The sequence below is a fragment of the Siniperca chuatsi genome, linkage group LG2, assembly GCF_020085105.1.
Source record: "Siniperca chuatsi isolate FFG_IHB_CAS linkage group LG2, ASM2008510v1, whole genome shotgun sequence".
Lineage (NCBI taxonomy): Eukaryota > Metazoa > Chordata > Actinopteri > Centrarchiformes > Sinipercidae > Siniperca > Siniperca chuatsi.
The window spans coordinates 3,822,317-3,837,683 of record NC_058043.1 but is presented as its reverse complement, the minus strand read 5'-3'; the positions used below and the strand labels follow the sequence as shown (position 1 = coordinate 3,837,683).

The window sequence follows — 15,367 nt, the reverse complement described above, 5'->3', positions numbered from 1 at the left end:
TGTAGCGCTTCCTACACTAGAAAAAAACATTGCCACAGAACATAATCCAGGCAGCAATTATGTTTCCAAATTGCAAAATGTAATTGGGAAAAGAAACTAGTAGTATATAAACAGAATTTCTAGGAGACAGGGTTGAATTTACCATACTTTAGTGTACCTTTAACGCTCACATTAGTGTTCTTAGACTTACTTAGACTCAGGATGATAACTTGTATATTGGAACATGCTAATAGGCTACAAAGGGTTACACATATCACAGTATATATACTTTTGTATTATTACCACGACATATATGATGATATAATACATTTTCTGGAAATTCAGTTGAGAAAGTATGTTTTGACTAATGCTGTGCATTAAATACAAATCATGGAATCCTGTAAATCCTCTAAATAAATAATTGTCATTATGGAATGCTGCTCATTGATTGTATCATAGATATTATACCTCCGTATAATTATGATAGTGAAATCTCTACCAGTAGACAAATCTCTATCACCTCACGGTATATAAACCCCTAAATGCTACCACTCCCATGCAGGATAGGTGCAACATAATGATGTCTAATAATACTTTGTCTTTCACAATAACATTGAAGTTGGCTCTTTCACAGGTGTTATAGACTGCCAACCAAGTTCTTCACAACTACAGTAAGATGATGAGAAGCACATTTTTGGGGGGATTATCAGTATGTAATATTTTATGCATCCCATATATATATTTACCAGTAATCAAGCTGGATGAATTGAAGCTTGGAGAAAGATGACTTTATATTTGAGAAAAGATGATACACTTTAGAGGTTGATTTGCCTCATACTCATGCACATACTATATCTGTAACAACTGAGTCTCTCTTTAACCACTTCATCTCAGACTTGTAAATCGCAGTCTTATTCATACCTGACTCCTTACACAAACAGGCACAACAAATCAACTGGAAAAACATGGTAGGCTCAAACTCTCAGTTCTTCTGTTCTCCAGCTGTTTTTCTTCCTTTTAGGGTGGTCAAATTAAGTTTACTGACTGCCCACATTTAAAAGGATTGCCACAGAAAACAATGCTATCCAGTACCAGCAAAAAATAATAAAGACGGATAATAAAGAGAAGAGACTGAACAACAATAGATTGAGCCAGGAGGAGGGGGCTAAAGATCAAGCTGGAAATATGGAACCACTTAGGCCCTGAGAGCGCACCCTATAAAGGGTTAAAGATGGCTACGGGATAAGTGGAGCTCGTTTATCGCAAATTTGACAGTGGTAGTTAAATGGTGAGTTTTCCCACCAAGCTGCCAGTCTGGGGAAGTAGACGAGGCTCTCTGCTCTCCTCACCTCCGGTCTTTCTGAGTCTCCTGTGCTCTTCTTTTGTTGTTTATGGCCGCCTGTCTCCTCATCTTAGCCCTGAATCTTCTGTGTGAAACAGGACGAAGGAGAAGAGGATTTTCTCTCCTGTCTCTCCTCTCTTCTCTCACCTCTACACTCATCGTTTTCATCACTGCTTTGGGCCTGCAAGATTATCTTTTCCACTTCATCTCCATCCATCCCATCATCGTTTAAACCCTCTTTCTTTGCCCTTTTCCCTTCTTGTATCTTTCTGTCCCTCGCTGTGGAACTAAATCTTCAACCTGCCACCCCTGGAGTCCTTTCAGATGTCCACAGCCTGGCGCTGAAGCGGGCGCTTGCCAGCAGCCCAGATGCATTTGCGACTCTTTGCCATTGTGATATCCTTGCTATGTGAGGTGATCAGGATGGGGTCTGGCGTTGTGCAGAAACAAAGTGGTGAGTACACTGTGAAAACAACCTTAAAGAGGATTTTGGCGAGGTACCTTTTAAAATGACAATTTGAGAGTTGAGAGATTCTGCAGTCGCTTGTTGTAAACACTCTTCAGTCGCTGATATTCCACATGACGTACATGATAGCAAAACAGGAACTGACTGGATTCTGTACATAATAAACATGCAGACAATGTCATTATAAAATGGATATACTACAGTAGAACTCCACAATATTTACAAATAAGTTAAATAACTATAACTTTAACATTGAGGAGACAGTGTAACAATTTAAAATTGGGTTTTTTGTCAAATAAAGTTTAAACTAGAATTGCTAAATTTTAACAGCGCATTATTATCATTTACCGCATGGTTACATTAGACAGCACATGTTGGTATGAAAAGAGCTGAAGTTGGTCTCCTTTGCTGTTGATTTCATTTAATATTTGATAATGCAAGAGAAAAACTGGTTTCTCAGTACCGGATGTCTCTTCAATATATGCCATATTGTTAGGTGATTTAAAAATGAAAATAACAGAAAAAAGCATATCAATGTTAATGTGTCTGATCTAATCCAGGATAATGACAGTAAATGAAGAGGAAGAGGTTCTGTGCCTCACTCAATGGCCCTTTAACAAGACAACATCCAGCGGATGCTGTAGACATGGAACAAGTAATATTTGTCATGTAATAACAGCTTTTCCTTCCATTGCTCCAAATCCAGAAACCAAAGACTTTCATATCACTCTACAGGAAGTAGACATTGAATCTGGATCATTGATAAATCTTAATCACATTTTTTGCCCCACTCTTATTTTTAGATTTTGTCTCACAGTTATCAGTGACTAAACAGTCATGTCACTCCTCGTTAAGCTCTGCACCCGCAGACAATCCACAGTGGCTGGAGATTCTCCTCAAATCCAGATTTGTGGCTAATGAGTCCTTATAAACTCCCCCCAAAAACAGTCCAGACTGCAGCCGCAGGTATGTGGTGACCCTCAGACTCACCAGTGTCTGGCAATTCCTCAAGAATTTAAGACAAATAGAGGGAGATCCGGTCTCAATTACCGTCATTTTGGCTTCCGACATATCCACACAGCCTTCGTCAGTCGACCAGAGGTGAGGCATTAGATAATGATTAGGGGTCTGCATGGAGCCTTCAGGTACCACTGACCCTCAGTCAAGATAACAGCTTGTGACAGCAAGATTATTCTTTTTTTAAACATAGCAGGTTTAACAAAGTCTGACTGACAATTACCAAAGAAGAATACATCAAAATGTGTAATAAAATAATGCACAAAAACAGAAATATTTTGCATAAACTGGCATGCTCATTTATAATGAAAAATATAATATGAATAACCCATCATAAATATCAGACATCTATTGATAAAAAAATAGAATTGCAGCAGCTGAACACAATGACTGCTGGTTCAAAAGTACATAACTTTATGGAAATCCTAGAATGAATTTTTTTATGTGCAATATGTCATTGTACAAAAACTAATGATTGAAATCTTGCACATGCATTGCGTAGGAGGCAATGAAGCCAAGCCTTCAGGCAATGTAAGAGAACTGGACAAAATGTTACACAATTACTATTGAGTCTTGGATGAAGGCATTTGATGCTAATAGATCAGAACAGACTGGAGTTAGATACCATTTTTAGGTCTAAAAGGTCAAATGCTGGTTGTGGGGACAACAGGTTGACCCGCTGTCAGAATTCATCACTTCACACCAGAGGGATTTATGGTGTCGCCCCCCCCCCTTTTTTTTTTACACACAACTGAAAAGGTTTGAAGTGCTTCAGAGCGGGTAAACTGAACCGTAAATCAGGAGGTTGAACCCATTATCATGTCCATTAGTGATTTTTGTGTTACTGTAGGTAATTGTGAGCAGCTGAGAATTCAGAGGGAGTGAGAAAGAATGGATCAAAATATGAGATAAAATGCTTCCCTGGTTGTGTATCCAGAGACAGATTCAAATGCTGTCAGTCTGCTGTTTTACACATATTCCTTTAATCCATCTCTAATCCATATTACACCACACTATGAATCAAGATGTCAACATAACCACCTTGTACCAACAATTTTAATGCATGACTCAGATTTCACCCTTTTCTCTACATTCACATTATGCCACTTCATAATCAATAATCAAAATTTTGGGGGTATTTAGTGAACCGTGTCTAAATGTTGAAAATGTAAAGATCATGGACATTATTTTGCAAGTAACAGAGATATATCTGTCCCTGAATTAAAGTTTTGTAATCAGCTTATTTCTGCTATCAATTGAAAACCTCAAAACTTACATTTTGCTGATGATTGTGTTTTGATTTTGAAGAGACAACACACTGGATCAAATCTTTTTCAGCAGTGGATTCATTATGCTTTTTCTTGAAGGACAAGCCATTTCAGTGTTACAACATATAGGACTGTATAGGATGTGATTAAAAAAGAGGACTGTGTGGACCGAGCCTTTTCAGTTATTTATTTGTGTTTATTTGTATGCATTTACATCTCCGAGCACTAGGTGGGGCAATCATTTTCCGTGCAAATGTCAAGAGACTTATTTAAAGAGAGTAAGAGTAATCCGATACAAGTGTTGCTGCTGGTGGAAGCAAAGAGTGTGTTCGAAATCGCATACGAATGTACCGCGTACATACTCAATCAGTATGTACTGTATACTGCGTACTAAATTAACGATTAAGTATGCCCTTAACAGCAGCAGATTCACACTGAAGTACTCAAGCAATACGTCCTCTCTGCATCACATGACTGTATCGATCACATTACCGGTTCGAGCTACTCGTTGAATGAAAATTGAATTTTATCTTATTGTTTAAACTCAACAACAAAAGTAAATCAATCAGTGTTTTGCAGTCCTCATTTTTTACCCACAAACAAATCAAAGGACATGTTGTCAAACTGGGGAATCAAGTGGGAGCTGTGGTTGTGTGTGTTTGTGCAACAGCTCAGACGGATTAATGTCAAAACATCAGTAACCCAGTTTCCTTTTACTTTCCACCAGGCCCTGTCCTATTTGCTACTCTCTCTGTAAATGTATCGAATAATACAATTCTTGATAATTGTCCATTTTTCACAAGTTGAAAAATGTTAAACTTTGCAGGGTTTTCATGCAGTGTGTCGAGGCTGTGACTAGGATACACATTGCTGTCATGCACTGTAGGTAGCAGTTACCATGGCTACTAACATTGCTCTTAGATTGTACACAACTGTAAATAAAACCGTTTTTTAAATAACTTATCAAACATCATTTTTAACTAAATCAGTACTAATATATCATCTTTAACATGTCTAATGTCAAATAAATGAACTTACGGCATTGCCTCTATGATGCTTCATAATGGATACAAATGGATTACTTTTAGAGCATGCACTACATGTCTGTGCAGATAAAGGAATCTATGCTTCTCAAGCCCATTGACAGTGCCAACGTCTGTGATTCGTGTGCATTTCCCAAAAACAAAGTCATGAAAAAAGGTGGCACTTAAGACGTCAAAAACAATAAAAGAATCACCTCATGTGTTGAGCATTTGGGTGAATTTTATTTACAATCAAAAGGCTGTCAAATCTGCTAAATCCTTTTGGTATGAAGCCTTCATCAGAGCATACAGTACATGACAGCAGTGAGTTCTCTCTTCAAAGGACACATCGTGTAATCACCAATTAACAGAAAGCAATTGCACCTGCACACCTGCAAGAAGATCTGGACTAACTACTGACTAACCTGATAGGAAACAACATAGAGCAGCTACGTGTGACAAGCAAAATATTATCTTTGCTTTGATGAGAAAAATTAGACAGTGATCAAACATACACTGTGCAGAGAGAAGTGTCTGAATACTCCCCTAATGTCCCTTTTTGGGATTTTTTGGACAGGTTAATGTGCAGATATTGACAGGAAATAAGGGGAGAGAGAGGAGAGAGAGAGACATTCAACAGAGGTCCCCGGCCGGAATTGAACTACAGACGTTGTAGTTGATTCATGTGCTGTCACAGACATAACCTCTTAACAACCAAGCTGCATCGCAGTAGAAGCACAGGAATGAAAGCAGCTTATTTCACTTGTCACACTGGAGAAAACCATCCCTTAAAGTCCGCGGTGTGAACATGAAGTTGTAACACCTTTAACTTCACTCTTGATGAATTTCAGAAATCACGTGGTAAAAAATAACAGCAAGTCTTTAACCCAACTGGTATCAATTGTCTGAACATCCACATGTGTGTCGTTAGGGAAAGAACATCTTGTGTTATTTTAACACATCACCCCACCTGGCACGTTTTTCTTGTTAATGTACACATTATGGTGCATTGTTAGTATTTTGGCTCCATCCACAGAAGCGGCGGCTGTTGTATGTTACGGGAATATCACACCCTAAAACAGAATTCAGTGGAGGCGGTGGAGGATAATCCCACCTGAACTCACCTTTACTTTTGTGATCTTTTAATTTGCAACATGGAGTTTACCCAACTTCACAGGCTGATATCTAATACAATAGCATGATGTAGTATAATGTTGTATCATACTGTTCTACTGTACATAATATGCAGATTGGGTATTATTAGAAAATGCAAATTGCGTAAGTAATGAATGGATTTAAATTTTACACACACCATAAAATGAACATTTATAAACAAATCTTTAAATTCATATGATCATAGTTAACAATGCTTAGATTTGAGAAGTTCAACAGGACACAAGATTAGCATTTTGAAGGTCTGCATGCAACTTCACTAAAGCTCAAGATATTAAGATAAGATTTCCTGTCAGAATAAAACTCAAATTTCCTGTTTGTTTGTTTGTTACATAACATTTTCTTACTTTGTCTTGGGAAAAACAAGTCTTTACGTCATACATTTGGCATTTTTTTCTGTTGTTTTGCTGTCACAACTTGGCGGCGTGTCCATCAAACCATTAGAAAAAAAATGTATCATAAAACTTTATTGCCTATATTCAATCTTATGTTAAACCATCTTTCTTACCTTTCTTACCGTCACCACATTATGTGAATTCAGTTTTAGGGTGGAATACCCCTTTAAACCCTAGCATGTTTCCCTGAAACCCCAGTGGAGCTTGTTACACCTGGTGCTTGTTAAAAACCCAGTGCAATCCCATGCAAGGTCAAAGGTCACCGTTTTACGCTACCTAAACCTGCCACGCCTCTAAAAGTCTCTAAAGCCTGCAGATCGATAGCATATGTGTAGAGAACTGTTTTTCAGACAATGGGTCGAGACCTCAAAGTGAGGTCCCAGAGCTGAGGGAAATGGGTCCCTTGGTTATTCTGGGGAAATCTGCTCTGTTCTTCACTGGACTCTTCTTTACTTAGTCGTCACCTTCTCATCTCTGTTCCTGACTATTAATAGCTCTGCTCAACTCTGCTAAACTGAGATTACTTGAAAACGTATCCATAACATGTGCAAGGTCAAAGGTCATTGTTAAGTGCTACCTAAACCAGCACAAAACAATGACAGATTGACAAGAGAATCACTTAACATTTGGGTTTGGAGGCCCAGCAAGAGTCCTTAAGTGTGACAAATTGGGTCACTGAGTAATTGTGAAACAATAATGTCTCCTTGACTTCTTCACCTATTGTTTGTTTTTGTCTCCATCTTTGGTGCTTTGGTGCTTCTGCACTGCATCATTTCCCAGATATCGCCTGCCATTCCAACAATGTAGTAGAGTAAACTGTGATGGTCTTTTCCATGTATTTCCTGTCGATTACATTTCTGAAGAGTTCCTGAAGGTGCATCCTAAAACACGACTCGGCTACATGATACTTTCTAGGCTACATTTCTAGACCGAATATGTCATAACTGGCTGACAATGCCTGTCCAAGTTCAAAGGCTCCTCCCCATGTAGCGAGAGGTTGAACCAGATTTCTGTCAAAACAAGCACAGGTTCAGCTGAACTGCAGCTAAATTGTAGCTGTGACTTGTACATTACTGGCAAACTGCCTCCTCTGCTCCTTACAGGGATGGAGTTGCATTCATTAACAACTGGTCGTTATGTTTGGCAGATAATAAGTAACCCTCTAAGTTTGATTATAGTGTTGCCTTCAAAAGAACATACCTGGTCAAAGATTTGAAATTTTTGAAATTGATAAAAATGATCTGAGATGTAGAAATCTGACCTTATAGGCCTACTGAACTTCATGTTCTTAACCTGCTGCAGGTTTAAGTTAAACCTCAGATACAGTGACCTCTACAGGAGTTTAGGCGACTTCTACAGGACACAGCAACCAGTCTCAGACACAGGTGCAGTTCAGCCGAAGACACAACAATGGGGTTTGAGTGATCATGTGACTTTGACCCAGAGTACACAGGTTTAAACCTTAATCCTTAAACCACAGCTACAGTAAGCTAGTGAGACAACCCCTTGATGACAGCCCCATCAAGTACATATGTCGTACCTGGTACTTGTGTGCAGGTGATCATGATTACATAAAGTGGACCAATGAAAAAGTCACTCCACATTGTCAATAATGCCACTGCAGATTGGACACATTGTTAGTCACAACACATTACAAATAAACGGAAGTTACAGGATAGTTTTACCATTAACCAGGTGCTCACCAATGGTCACAAGTCCTAAACCTGTAAGTCCTTAAAGTTAAGCGACAAATACAACGTTTGGAACGGACACCCCGGCCCTCCTCCCTCTGTCGACTTTGTGGCCATACAACAACGTCACACTACTTCCTCCTTTGCTCCAGACAGACAAGAGTCCTAATTTTTATAGCTGCTAGAAGGCTTCAGGTCACTTCAACATAAATGTACCTCATTTTTGGGCATCTGCTGAAACGATTCATGCTGTTTTTTATCTTGGGAGGATGGCGTCCGTAAACTCAGGACTCGTGGTACTTTCCTCGCTTTGTCACACTTTGTCAAACATACGAGAGCAAATATGTAGAAAATTTTACTTCCCCAAATGATGAAGAGTGCCCAAATGTGCTGGGTTTTGCCTCTGTGAGGCTTGATCATCTCATTGTGGGTCGAGCGGGTTCAGCCTGAAATTCCTCTGAAGGGAACACCTCCATAGGCCATGTCCTTCTGAGGATCCAGCCTTTAAATCATTATGCTGCTTGAGTTTCTTAACCACCTCGTCCTCTTCCTCTTAACAAACATTGCTTGAATTTGTGAGGAGCAAAAATTATGATTTGTCCTGCCAAATCTGAATCATGAATGAATTATCTTCTTTTACTGCAGTTAACTTATTGAACTGAATAGTTTTCCTCCTTTTGAATAATTATCAGCCTCAGTTCCCCTGACTGTGAAGTGTCTGGCAGTTCATGTGTGTCTCTTTTCCTTCCATTAATGTGTGTCGTAATGTAAGTGGATGTTGAGATGGATCATAACGTTAAAGTGTAACCCAGTGATGATTGTTAGTGTAAGTCTGTAAATAAGCAAGCAAATACTTTTGGCCACACACACAAACACACACACACACACACACACACATCTACAGACAGGCCACAGGTATTTTGTGAGGATCAGACTCTACGATTGTTCAGACTCACGCACACTCACCGCCTGCCTTTCACCTCCTCAGTAGATTCAGTCCATCTTTCCATCCCTCTTTACTTCATTCCATCCATCTTTCCATCCCACCTTGCCCGTCTTTTCATATCCCTCCTTAACCCTGTCAGATTGAAAGCATTCCTACTTTGTCTGTTGAGTCTTGTGTGTATCTGAGAGCAGACAACCCTGCTCGCTGTTATAATATAATAAGACTTACTTTGGCTTAGACATAAGCCTAACTGTCATGCTACCAAGACATGTGAAATCTATCATCAGTTAGCTGCACAAATCAGGACTGAACTCACTTTGTGTATCAGAAGAAAAGAGTGTACTTTTTTTATTTTCCTCAGTAAGTTTGATGGGTTTTTGTATCACATGTACATGCTGACTCGTAAGGTACAGGACTAATAGACCTACGAGACAGCAGCATGCTGTGCATACTACACCCTAAATAATATTGATATTGTTTAGCAGCATTGTGAGAAAGTCATACTGAAAAAAAAACATTCTTTTAATCAGATCCTTAATTTCCCAACAATTTGGGAAACAAATCTGCTACCTAAAATTTGTCCGTAGACATTTAAATAGAAAATCCAAACTCAAACCACTTATTTGACAACGAAAGAAGAAATTTGAAATGTACGTGCATGGCCTTTATTTGAACGTTAATAAGAAATAAATTAATTATTGGAGATTCATCATTTAGGGTCTCTAGAATACCAATAATCCAGGTTGTGCTATGATTCTCTTAACAAGGCAGAAGCACCGCAAATTAATGTTTCCATCAAGCTTTTTGTCAGCATATTTTAAATGGTGTCTATCTCATTTTGGAAGAGAAATGTATTGCGGTGAAGATAACAGTTAGACACTCCGCCCACCAATCCCCATTCAAATGAGTCGAAGCCAAAAAACTTTCAAATAACAAAATAGAGAGAAAGCATAAAATAAAATATGTACTTGCGCTTGCATTAGCATTTAACAATTAACATTCTACGTTAGACCTTTTTAAATATAGTGACACTTGCTCTCACACTCTAAGATCATTATGAATAGAATTATTAAAATAATCATAAATTAGCTGAAGTCTATTCTAGTGTTAAAAGTTAAAAGTGTTATATACTGTGGCTACATGTGACCTGATCTGTATTTCAAGGAGCCCAGTGGTGGATTTGTCACAGAGTCCAGAAATTCTCACTGTATCTTGAGGATTTGTGTTGTCTCCTTTCCTTCCTCATGCCCTCACCCCCTTCACTCCATTTCTCTTCCTTTCCTACCCTCCTCTAATTGTGTTTTGATTTCTCCTCTATTTAACTGGACTTTCTCCTGTCCTAATCCACCCTCTGTTGTCTCCTGCAGCTCAGAGAGAGACATCAGAGGACTGTCGGAGCTGTCTAGAGTGTTCCCGTGACAACGGCTGTGTGCGTTGCCCAGAGCGACTCTTCCTGTTCCTGCAGAGGGAGGGGATGTCTCACCATGGAACTTGTCTCCACGCCTGCCCAGCTGGACACTACGGACAGAGAGGGAAGGACATCAACCGCTGCATGAGTACGTTGTTACTAAAAGGGTTGTTTTACCTGCAGAGATCTCTTTGCTGATATTGAGTCTTACTCATATTAGCACACATGACTCATTTGTCTTGAGGCCTAAACCAGTGTAGGAAATGAGAATTTTTTTGTCAGATGAAAATAATTTACAAATTCACTAACAGACAGTGCCCACATACACCGTTTACACATTTGGACTAGCTCCTTTATTGAGATGCATCTCGTTTAATTCATTCCAGAAACATACTGCACAAATATAAGGGAAAAAACTCAAGAGTGCAGTTTTTGTCTCATTCACTAAGAAATGTATTTGACTCAAGAGATGCAAATAAGTCCTCAGAAAGAGCTCACAAGAGGTTTCTTTATCCCAGACTGCAAGTACAAACTGTTTGCTGTAGCTGCAAACTAACCAATCACTATTGGCACCCTTCTACCTGAAAACAACATTTATAATTAAAACATGTTCTGATCGGACCTGCTCTTAGAAATATACACTAACCGCAATGAGAGGAATCATTGTCATTGGTGAAACCTGACTGTATACATATTCATATAAGAAGCTTCTAAGACTTGAGACTTGAGCTTCCTGGAAAACAGTTGGTGCACTCAAAACCCGACCAGCATAGCTGGCGTAGTTTACACTCTGTTTATATTCACATACACACAAAACAACATGCTCTGATGACTTAAATAGAAGGCACTGGGGGCAAGTAATCAAAGTAGCACATGAAGGTCAACAGCTCAGACAGTGGAAACTGGCAAACAGTCATCTATGGAACATAAATGACTGGTGTGAGCATTTTGTAATTTACCACCTCAGTGGTTAAAGTCTGGTTAAGTTAAAGTAGCTGCTTTTTTACTTTTATCACGTTTTGAACAATCCTGCCTTTCTGCCTCTCATATCAAGTCATACTGCCTCTCTCCCTGAAACAGACATCCTATTAGTTTAAACTTATAAATGACTTCTCACTCTTATGTCCCGCCCCAACATCCTGTTTAAACAGGAAATACATCACATTAAGGAAGTAAAGATGCCATTTCATGGGTCCTTTCTTTTTGACCTGTGGTTTCTGCAGCATTACCCACACTGCACGATCTGGACTTCTGCAACATGTTTACAGCTCCATCCTTTCTTTCTGCCCTGCCCACCTGCATCTCACGGTCATGACTAAAGTGACAATCAGTGTGACTAGGTGAAAAAGAGACTGTAGTTTCCTCCTGAATTCATCCAAATTGTTTATTTACTGGATGTATGATGGTCTCCCTCCACTCAGAATGTCGCTCGTTGGACTGTGAGCACTGTTTCAGCCGGGACTTCTGCACCAAGTGCAAGTCTGGCTTCCAGCTGTACAAAGGCAAGTGTCTGATCAGCTGCCCAGAGGGAACCGTCGCACACCAGACAGACTGCCTCGGTAAGTACAATTACAGCATTTAATATTTAAGAACTTACTTCAAACAAATATAAGTAATCTGTCACCTTTATTGAGCCTTATCAGAGAGCAACAGCAATTACAAACAAACTTATCTTCCTCTACATAAATCTATTGTACCGCTGCTTGTTACCTGCCATGTCCCCTTAAATGATTGTCACCTGCAGCTAATGCAGACAATAAGAGGGCATATTTTATCAAAAGAGATATTCAGTGAAGCGGAACAGGCCAGAGAGGATTTTCTTAATTTTGAAAAATGTTTAGTTTGTTAAGTTAGTTTGCGATCTCTACATAAAGAACTCGGGATAAAACATAATTATGTTGTGAGGATGTGACAAGACCTGGATAAGCCCTTATACCAGTTTTGAGAAACCTGAAAATGCTACAAATACAACAAAAACTGGGATACTGCAGCATGTTAACACTTTATCCAGGTTTCTGATCACTGTCTGTCGTGTGTGCAGATGCATCCTAAACACATGTAGTAATATGATGTAATGGTGGACTGCATGTTGAAAAAAAAAAAAAAAGTGGAAGTCTGACACTGACGTATTCCATTACTGCTGATCAGATGTAGAAGCCACAGCAGAGTGAATGCAGCTGGAAACCAAAGTAGGTTAATCTTCACTTGATGAGGTAATTCAGTCTGTCCAGAAATGACACTGGCTGCATGTGGAGGACAAATTTATGTCTGCACACATACTATTAGAAACCTGGATAATGTTAATAAATGTTATAATAAAGAATACTAGTGTGAATGTAAACATACTGCTTAGAACGCTGTCACACCTGTATAACCTTTAGTGACTTATTGTCTGTTCTGAAGTGGGTGAACTAAAAGAGCATTGACCCCAGCCAGCTATAAAACATAGATCCACTCTGCAATGGATACATGAAGCTAATCTGAGAGGTTTAATCAACAGCAGACGTGTTCCTGCAAACTCCTTTCCTTTTATCTGTGGCCACTTTTCTGCAGTATTTAATGCGTGGATGTTTGAGTATTTCATTGGTTGTGGTTTGTGGGCTATTTTAAATCTTACATCAAACTGATTTTAGTCAAAAAAAATTGTGACTTTTGATAAATTTTACACTTTGTTTCAGGGAAGTCCATGAAACAGGAAAACAAATCTTGAAATGTTTAAACACTTTCACATGGATCAAATTATTGTTCTCAAGGAAGTAACATTATTGAAGTTAACAAACTTTTTATCACATTAAATACTGCAGACAGCTTAATGACACATCCAAGCTACAAATCCTGCCTTTGTTTGTGACATTTTGTCTTGAAATATGTAAGGTTTTCTTCTTGAGACCCAATTCCTACCTCATCTACTCCATTTCTTTCTCTTCATCTATTTTTCAGCTAAATCTTTTCCAATATGGAGCCAAACTTTCAATGCAACACGTGATTCACATTAAAAGTCTTCAGAGAAGTTTAAGAATTTATCTTCATATCTCGTTGTGTATCATCCCTCCCTTCTAAGTGAGATATATTGTTGAACTCCATCATTATTCGGCAATGTTCGGGACTCCAGATTCCCCCTCTGCCGTCCACCTGCACCATCTGCAGCTACTGTTGTTTCTTGGCATCGTGACCACATCTGGTTTTCATGGTGATGTTTAGGTTTCATGTCTGACTGTTGGTACACACCTCAAGCAACTGCACAAAAGAGTCACTGGAAATCTATTCAATTTATATCCAAAATCTGACAATGATAATGATGATTACCAAGAAATGTTGTCCCATCTTGGCTGAGGTTGCTGGTTTTTCCGCTGTGGACCGCGTGGAAAAATGGGTGACATCACTCATCAGCAAACAGTCACTACGAGTGTAATGTCCCATGTATTAATGTTTCAGCTGGCATTCATCTAGCTTAAGTGATAGCGCTGTGGTTGCCAGGGGTCTGAAGAAAGCATTAGTCTTTACATACTGTTACCAGTTAAGGTTGTAATTTATTGATTTCTCTTAATTAACTCAGTCCTTGCATTTCTCTATGTATGGAAGAGCACATTCAGCCAAGCCCTTCAGAAGCCCCGTACTTGGCTTCTGCAATCCCATTTTTCCCCCCAATATTGTCTTTTTTTCAGATATCAGGTTTTGTAAAGTAAAATCTTAAAATCTCTTCTCTAATCCTGTTGTCTCTTAGAGGACTGTCTCCTGGCTTCATTGGGAGAGTGGAGCGACTGGAGCGTCTGTCTCCGTGATGGCGTCACCTGTGGCTTCAGGTGGGGCAAGCAGACCAGGACCCGGGGGGACGGGCAGTCTGGGGGAATGCCTGAAGAGAAAGCAGCATCAGTTTGCCCATCCCACAGCGAGACACAGAGGTGCAGGCTGAAGAAAAAGTGTCCTACAGGTGAGAAGGGAGGGAGATGGAGGGAGATTACAGGTGCAAACAGTACATGCAATAAGGGACTGAAAGATTTAATTGTCATTATATGTACATTTTACATCAACCACAAACAAACTGCCTGGGTCTATTAAGCACAGTCTGATGCAACTGATCACTTAGTTGACATTCGTTATTATGTTGGACTGCCAACATCTGTGGATTCCTTGCATTGTTTGGTCCGGTATTATGTGCTGTGTTGACACACATGTGCATTTTATAATGCCAAGTGGGAGAGACTGCACCCTATAAAAAAATTCCAGCATGTGCTACTTCTACTTAACACTTGTAGAGTGACATTAACAGTTTCCCTCTTTCAGGAGCAGTGGTGTAGTGGTATAGAAGGAGAGGGAAGCTTCATTTTCATTCTTCTGATGCTGACACAGTTTCAAAGGTTAAGGGTTCCTTATTGATAAGCCTAATGGACCGGCAGAGTATACTCTCTGTGTGGATAACATCATGCTGTAATGTATTTGTTGTCACTGTGAATTGTTTTTGATGAAATGATTAGTTAAGGCTTATTTAAATACATCAAGCTTATTCTCAGGAAATTCTGTTTCATAAAGTAAGTTCTGGCCTACAGTAATTTCCAATGGAAACTTAGTTACTATCAACTTAGTTTTCAGAGTTAGCCTCTCTATGAAAAGGTCCCATCAAGCTGTCCTTTATCGCTGCTGCACTGTGAACATCACAGTC

The 15,367-nt window shown here is 39.3% G+C and overlaps 1 protein-coding gene across 1 annotated transcript in view; it reads left to right on the top strand.

The window, feature by feature from the left end:
• Positions 1-1,267: 1,267 nt before the first annotated feature.
• The window catches only part of rspo4 (R-spondin 4), a 37,345-nt gene continuing 23,245 nt past the window's right edge, over positions 1,268-15,367 (top strand). Inside the window, exons 1-4 of the mRNA XM_044175094.1 lie at positions 1,268-1,775; positions 10,667-10,855; positions 12,129-12,266; positions 14,432-14,638. Of these exons, the coding sequence (XP_044031029.1) occupies positions 1,691-1,775; positions 10,667-10,855; positions 12,129-12,266; positions 14,432-14,638 (619 nt within the window). The 5' untranslated portion in view covers positions 1,268-1,690. The remainder of the gene's footprint in view (positions 1,776-10,666; positions 10,856-12,128; positions 12,267-14,431; positions 14,639-15,367) is intronic.